General features: G+C 42.3%; 1 protein-coding gene across 1 annotated transcript; it reads right to left on the minus strand.

Moving 5' to 3' along the window:
* Positions 1 to 295: 295 nt before the first annotated feature.
* LOC124275691 lies at positions 296 to 7,589 on the minus strand. The gene is made up of 7 exons (XM_046711314.1): positions 7,415 to 7,589; positions 6,144 to 6,323; positions 4,893 to 5,033; positions 2,836 to 3,152; positions 1,558 to 1,663; positions 851 to 942; positions 296 to 334 (listed from the first exon to the last, which is right to left on the minus strand). The coding sequence occupies exons 1-7, from the start codon at positions 7,587 to 7,589 to the stop codon at positions 296 to 298; spliced, it is 1,050 nt and encodes a 349-aa protein (XP_046567270.1).
* Positions 7,590 to 8,079: the final 490 nt, after the last annotated feature.

Genomic DNA, 8,079 nt, shown 5'->3' on the forward strand with positions numbered 1-8,079 from the left:
TTGCATAAAGACAGTTTCCTTAACATACACTGTCGGACAAAAGAATACACCCGAGAAAAAACATAAAACTAAGGAGAAATGATTTTTTCGATGGTAATGTATTGGGGATCTACTTTTTCAACCTTACGACTGTTTTCAGCTTGGTAAGGTTTTGATGATGGCGGAATGAGTTGGTCAAGTCCACCTTTAAATTGCATGCGTCCTTTTGTGGTGTATTTCGATTAGAAAAGACTGACAAAAGCGTCGTCATCTTTCGTATCTTAGGATCTTAGCATCTCATCTGGTATAATTGCCCTCAGAAGGTGGTGCCTGGGTCACAATCGTAGACGGAAACCTGAAGGAAGAGAATTATACGGGTAAGGTTAAATATAAAAGCTTTATACAATTTCCATACTTGCACACAGTTTTGTAGTAAATTCCCGTACATTTCTGAGATTTACTCTCATGAATGGTGCGTTACAATCATGCTTACATGTCAAACATACATGCCTCGGTAAATGAGGCGGGTTTCACGCCGCTTTTAACAGTATTTCAGTTTTATCAGAGTGACAAACTAAAGCATAAATTTTTGTTGGTCTTAGACCTTTACCAGGTTGGTAAACCCATGGGTAAGGGTAGAATGCTACATATAGAAACACAATGATAAGTTATATTACATTGCAGCAACGTGGGCAACCCGACCCCTTTACCAGGTACGAAGCCACGTGGAACCAGTATATTGTCATTTACCACAAAGAAGAACCATTATATGTATATGTCAAAGGCATAATCCGGGGCCCACCAACTCACGGACAACAGTCCTGAAAAGAAAGCTGTTTTATTGCTTCATTCCGTTGCTTGTGTCACGTACCGTGCTAATGTCACCTATGAAGGCTGTCTTTGTATCAGAAGATGCATCAGAGCCGAGGTACACTCCGTCCGTCATTATGTTTACATCTTTAGCTGAAACAGTTGGAGAGCATGCAGGTGCCAACAGATTTGTCATTCATTATAGGGATGGACGCTCAGAGGAATGGTCACCAATCATGGGAAGCTTCATAAAGAATTGACACACATAATTATCCTAGGTCATGAGAATATAGAACATACATGTATATAGTAAAGTATGAATTTGCATTTTGTCTTAATCGTTTTGTCATGAGCATTATATAAAGACATGAAGAGGATGATCTAAAATACTGAGCATTTGTGAAGGAGCATATTTTCAGTACATTATTGCAACGATAACGCCTGACATTCCTTTGAAATAGAAGCTCGGATCTTAAAGTCTAGTTAAAAACTTAGCTAATCAAAATATATACATGATTTAGAGTTAACGTGATATGAACATATGTCACGTCAGGACAAAAGGAAACCTCGTCTTGACTATTCTCAAAATCAAATTCCATTTTCAAAACAACTGCCATTTCACAAATATTTCGCATCATGCTTCGGATTAGAAAAGGCACATTGGCAGTGGCCACGCGTTGACCAATTTCTGAGATGGTTGATTATACTAGGATGAACTGTTATTTAGATCAAAGTTAACACATTAGGATTGGTATAAATATAACTTACCAAAAACCTGAGATATGTATTTTACGCTGCCTGTCTCTACTACGGCCGTCAGGATTCTGTCTTTGTACAAGGCTGTAACAGTCTTCCAGTCAGATCGCGATATACCCTGGAAAATAAACCAATTAAGCTATAACATCCAAGATACACAACTACTGATGGGGATTCCAGTCATCTTATCTTAGAAAATCAATACATTTGTTTTAACGACTCAGATTTAGTGAGTGAGTAAGTGAGTTTAGTTTTACGCCACACTCAGCAATATTCCAGCTATATGGCGGCGGTCTGTAAATATTTGAGTCTGAAACAGACAATCCAGTGATCAACAGCATGAGCATCGATCTGCGCAACTGGGAACCCATGACATGTGTCAACCAAGTCAGCTGGCCTGACAACCCGATCCCGTTAGTCGGCTCTTACGACAAGCATAGTCGCCTTTTTAGGCAAGCATGGGTTGCTGAAGACCTATTCTACCCCGGATCTTCACGGGTCCGACTCAGATTTACAGGTTTTCGAACATAGTAGGAGTAATGTGGTTGCAAATTCAGTCAAACCCCAGTCTTCATTTAACCTATTTGTTTTCCCCTAAACTTGTCAGATTACTTTTTATAAGTGAGTAAGTTTTACGTCGCTTTTAGCAATATTACAGCAAAATCACAGCGCGGGACACCAGAAATGGGCTTCACACATTGTACCCATGTGGGGAATCGAACCTGGGTACTTTTACAAACTATTTCAGGAATGAGTCATAGTGAAATAGACATAATCACAATTTAAAACGTCTTCCAATTACTTTAAAAGCAACTCGAAAATCTTAGACTGTAAACAAAATAGACACGACTTGTTACTTATATTTAATACCCTGTATGCCATGTCTCCATTTCACAGATGAAATGCATTTGTATTCAGCCACCATTACCACAGAGCTAGCCAATTGATGAGAATGGTGGACAATTGCGATTTCCTTTATATGAGCGTATATGCTGTTTGTGCTATCATCCGATGGTTTGTCTTCCAAGCTCAATGGGCGGTGGGGTAGCCAAGTGATAAAAGCACTCGCTCGTCACTCCGGAGACCCGGGTTCGATCCCCCTCATAGGTACAATATGTGAAGTCCATTTCTTCAGTTCCCCGCCCTGGTATATATTGCTGGAATATTGCTAAAAGTTGCGTGAAACTAAACTCACTCACACTTACTCACTCCATCTATTTACAGGCAGTTTAAAGAAAACTTAAATATTACCAGTGCAGATCTATGAAACACTGAAGCTTTCATACTTACACTTGTGAAAATGAACAGCCTGGAGATCACGCCATATTTATTGGTGATGACGAATTCTATCCCGTCATTTGTACTGGTGATGACAAGTTTGTCCGTACAACTGACCAACACTCTGCTGTCGTTTATTGCAGCATTCTCTCGGAACCGGAACTTTAGTGCCAGGGGTCGGTTTGACGTCGTCATCGTTACGTTTAGGAACACGTAGCTAATGTTGTTGAAGACGCCGACGTCGTCAATAGTGAAGACGTCTCTGATAATCAGCCATGACGGAGTTGTTGCTGAACTAAACGCCCACATATATCTTGCTTCACAGGTATCTGGAAGATGAGACGGTGGGTTAGTGGGTTTGTGAGTTGAATGGGTGAGTGAGTGAGTGGGATAATTGGTTTATGGGTGAATGGGTGAGTGAGTGAGTGAGAGAGTGACGGTGGGTTACTGGATTTGTGACTTTGTGAGTGATTGAATTGGTGAATGAGTGAGTGGGTTTGGTGGACGAGAGAGTGAGTGATTGGGGTTGGGTGAGTGAGTGAGAGGTGTTGGGTGAGTGAGTGAAACGTTTGAGGCCGTTACGGTACTGCTGGTAATTAAAGTGTGTCATGTGATTATGAATTTTACAGCGTTTTGAAACCCACAAAAACGGTTACAGTGTAGAAACATACTTTTGGGGTATCAACCTATCAACAGCAAACCGCTAGCTGAATCACAAAAGTTAATGTACGTTATTATCGGTAACACAATTTCCATATCGATAATCATGAATAATGTTTCCTATCGACGATATTTCCGATTATCGATCATTTTAGTCAGCCATATAGTCCACCTCTAGACTGTAATGCTACATACTTCTTTTCAGTGGAATTTCAGCAGATGTTTTTTCACATTGTGTAGCCTTTTAGCGTTTCTTTCTGTGAACTGCCTCTGTTGTGTAGTGGATAGAGAGTCCGCCCGGAGAGCGGAAGGTCGCGGGTTCGATCCCCGACCGCGTCATACCAAAAGACGTTAAAATATGGTACTTGTTGGTCCCTGCCTGGCGCTTGGCATTAATGGGTACAACAAGGACTGGTCGGCTTGGAGTCAGTATAATGTGTCTGAGTGGGGTATTCATGCTTCACTGCGGCGTGGTATCTCAGTGGGCTAGCACTATAAAACCAGTCTGGGCTAGTACAAGCAGCCGCACATACACATACACACGTATGCACGTCGTCATATGAGCGAACTATTCTCCAGCACGACGTTAAACCCAATTTCACCTAACCTTCTTTCTGTGATGAATTACAGGCGAATATTATACATGCCCGTTATTATATATGGTCCTTATCGAATATAACATTACTACTGGTATATCAAGGTGAGTCATGTAATTATGAATATTACAGCTCTTGACATAACAATAAAACTGTGTGTTTAACCAATATATTACAGGCCAAAGTATCAACTGGATGAAACTTCAAACCCAAGATACACCTTAATTATCCTTAATCTCTCTACATTACTCCTGTCATGAAGTCTCAACAAAGATCCATCTGTTCTGTCTTTAAATATGCCTTCATATATCAATCCATACTCTTCACATTGGTCCAAGGCGCTGAACAGAATGTGGTCGTAAGCAGAGCTTCGTTAAAACACTGAGAGATTTTAATGCCGCTCCGAACAGTATTTGTTACATGAAGTCGTCGGGGATTACGGACTGTTACGGAAAACAACTACAAAAACAAGCATAGGTAAAGTGTTGACCAACTAAGTGTCACATTTGGACCAACGATCGTTCGGATCCTAGAATGCCCAAGAGACACAACTCTTCGATGATTGAGGCTATTGCACTAACTTATTCACTCTAAACACAGAGAGTCTGTTTTCACGTATACAAAACTGATCTGAAAGGTTAATTAATAAACGTTCTATGTTCTATTAAAGTAGCCTAGTGGTTCAGGTGCTTTCCGTCCGACGAGGTTCGATACCTGATATATGTGATAGTTATTCCCCCATTGCTTTCTGGCTGAATTTAAAAAAACCGCAAATAATTATACATTAGAACGATAACAATTCACATAACCTACCGGTGCTCTTAATGAGGCATCCACAGTCCACGATGTCGAAAGAACTGTTTTGAGGGCAAGAAGCACTACTCCACCCGAAGCCCCCGACAGAGATGTTGTAGAACTGTGGGATGTTCCAGTCTGGATATTTGTCACACACATCTTGAAAATAAATTATGATAAATGAGACAATAGATGCAAACCTAGCTGTTCGCTTTGTGCCGTGACTATTCAGCAAAAGGGATTTTTACCAATCTGTCCATTTGAAGGCAGCGTCAACGAAAATCGGAGTTTAAAGAATGACCACTCAATAGACTTTGAGTGAGTTCTTTAACCAAGTTGTGGCACCTATTTGACCAATACTTGCGTCAGATTTACTTGCGATATCTGTTGTTGTTTTGTTTTTTTAACGCCGCACTCAGCAATATTCTAGCTATATGGCGGCGGTCTGTAAATAATGTGGACCAGACAATCCAGTGATCCACAGCATGAGCACATCGATCTATACAACTGAGATACGATGATATGTGTCAACCAAGCTGCCAGCGAACCTGGCCATCCGATCCCGTCAGTCGCTTCTTGCAAGCATGGGTTACTGAAGACCATTACTAACCCGGATCTTCACGGGTTACTTGCACTTTCGGAATGGCCAGTGAAACACTGCTGAGAATCAACTGAAACAACTATAGCGTCATCACAATGACTGAACCAGCCATACTTGATGGCAGTCTTGTAGTCTTGGTCAAGTCTCGTTAGTACAGGTTAAAACTCAGGAGGTCAGGGACTGTGCCACGCTTTGAGACCACCTATCCTCATTAGCTGGGTTCTAACGATAGTTGCCTATCCTATCACTGAACACTCATGAACAGGTCGACTTCAGGGCTGAAGCTTGACTAACTAGCATCTGACAAGAACATATCTTAGAGATCAAAACAAAAAGAGGAATCAAGAGTATTTATAATATTCAGAATAGCAGTGACGTAGACTTGCATTGTTTGTTTGTTTAATGTTTATAATTAACGAAGCGCTCAGCAGTATTCCAGCTTCATGGTGCATGAGTCTGGATCATACAATCCAGTGATCAACAGCATGAGCATCGGTCGACGCAACTGGGATACGATATCAGGCATCAGTCTAGTCAACAATCCCGACTACCAGATCCCTTAGTCTCATCTTACGACAAGCATGGGTTGCTGAAGACTAAATCACCGCGGGTCTAATAGACTTGGGCTGTAATTGTTTCAGGGTGTAACAGACTAGGCTGAGGTTTACCTCTGGTGAAGTATGGAGAGGGACAGACATCGTCACAGTAGAAGTTCGGGCGACATCCTGCAATGGGGGAGAAACTGAAGCCGATGGCGCAGCACCTCGACTCTAACTTTCCCTGCACATACTTCCTGTAGGATCTGCAGCTGCCCTCCATCTTGTAAGTAGGTCCACAGTTCCGGGATGCTATGGTGCAATTCAAACGCATTGAATTGAAAACAGTTTTATATTGACACTGAATGGATAGCCTACACTGTTCCGTTCGGATGTTGAAGCGGATTTAGTAGTAGTAGTAGTAGTAGTAGTAGTAGTAGTGAGTGAGGTGAGGTGAGGTGAGGTGAGGTGAGGTGAGGTGAGGTGAGGTGAGGTGAGGTGAGGTGAGGTGAGGTGAGGTGAGGTGAGGTGAGGTGAGGTGAGGTGAGGTGAGGTGAGGTGAGGTGAAATTGGGTTTAACGTCGTACTTGAGAATATTTCGCTCATATGACGACGTGCATGCGTGTGTATGTGTATGTGCGGCTGCTTGTACTAGCCCAGACTTAAGCTGGTTTTATAGTGCACGCCGCAGTGAAGCATGAATACCCCACTCAGACACATTATACTGACTCCGAGCCGACCAGTCCTTGTTGTACCCATTAATGCCGAGCGCCAGGCAGGGACCAACAAGTACCATATTTTAACGTATTTTGGTATGACGCGGTCGGGGATCGAACCCGCGACCTTCCGCTCTCCGGGCGGACCCTCTAACCACTACACCACGGAGGCGGTCAGTAGTAGTAGTAGTAGTAGTAGTAGTAGTAGTAGTAGTAGTAGTAGTAGTAGTAGCAGCAGCAGCAGCTGTAGCAGCGGTTTGGTAGAAGTATATACCTACATGCCTAACTACCTATCTACAGGTTGTTTCTCATACATACATACACGCAAATGCACATACACATGCACACGTACATGCACATGCTTAAGGATGAGATCAGTAAATTGACTGAATGCTAATTACAGAGTTATGTATGAAGTCTCACATCTCTATGCCAGGAACCTTCAACATGCAAACGGGGCAGAGGGGTAGCCTAGTTGTTAAAGCGTTCGCTTGTCACGCCGAAGACCCGGGTTCGATTCCCCACATTGGTACAATGTGTGAAGCCCATTTCCGGTGTGCCCCGTCGTGATACTGCTGGAATATTGTTAAAAGCGACGTAAAACCCAATCACTCACTCAACATGTAAAGACCTAGCGTGAGAATACAGTCGGTTATTATTTCAGAAGGAATGGCAATAACTGCCTACCCATAGGACACGAGACCTTCCCGGATTCCACACATGCAAACGTTGCTTGATTCCATGAGTAACCGAAGGAGCAGCTTCTGTAGACGCCGACGACGCTGCCGTTGGGGTGGAAGTAACACTGGATGTACTTGTCACACTCAGTAGGATGGCTGCGGTAGCCCACCCCGTACCTCATGACCACGTCGTCACACACACCAATCACTGTAAATCATAATTTATTAGAGCCAAACGGGAAAAATGAAAATCCAGATATTTGAAAATTGCGTGCTACAAAGTATATTTCATAAAAAATTGAAAAGCTATAACTCATGAACTAACAAATGTCCGACTCGTATGTCCGAATAACGGTGGTTAGTTGTCAAAACTTGGTATTCGAACGCTCAATTTGATACTTTTGAACGCAGACTTTTGAACTTTCCCGAAACCTTAGTCATCGACAACAAAAGTCCATCAAGGTCAGCAACCTGTTGTTATCAGCAGGACAGAACAGAACTTTATTGCTTTTCAGGCCGTAAGACAACGGCATATGAAGATCACAGTGATTATACAAATGTATTCATTTTGGTGACAGGGCTGGAGGTATAAGGCATATAAGCTACAAATAATAAATAGTAGTACATAATACTTTCTTTTACACAGGACTATCTTCGCCAGCACACGCATCA

The sequence above is a fragment of the Haliotis rubra genome, unplaced genomic scaffold (assembly GCF_003918875.1).
Source record: "Haliotis rubra isolate DU_JTF1 unplaced genomic scaffold, ASM391887v1 Scf201, whole genome shotgun sequence".
In the NCBI taxonomy this organism is placed as follows: Eukaryota; Metazoa; Mollusca; class Gastropoda; order Lepetellida; family Haliotidae; genus Haliotis; species Haliotis rubra.

Coding starts and splice junctions, on each gene's coding strand:
- LOC124275691 (XM_046711314.1), bottom strand. CDS start 7,589: ATGAGGTACGGGGTGGGCTACCGCAGCCATCCTACTGAGTGTGACAAG. Junction 6,324..7,414: donor GAAGGTCTCGTGTCCTATGG/GTAGGCAGTTAT, acceptor ATTGCACCATAG/CATCCCGGAACTGTGGACCT. Junction 943..1,557: donor ATACATATCTCAGGTTTTTG/GTAAGTTATATT, acceptor CAACTGTTTCAG/CTAAAGATGTAAACATAATG.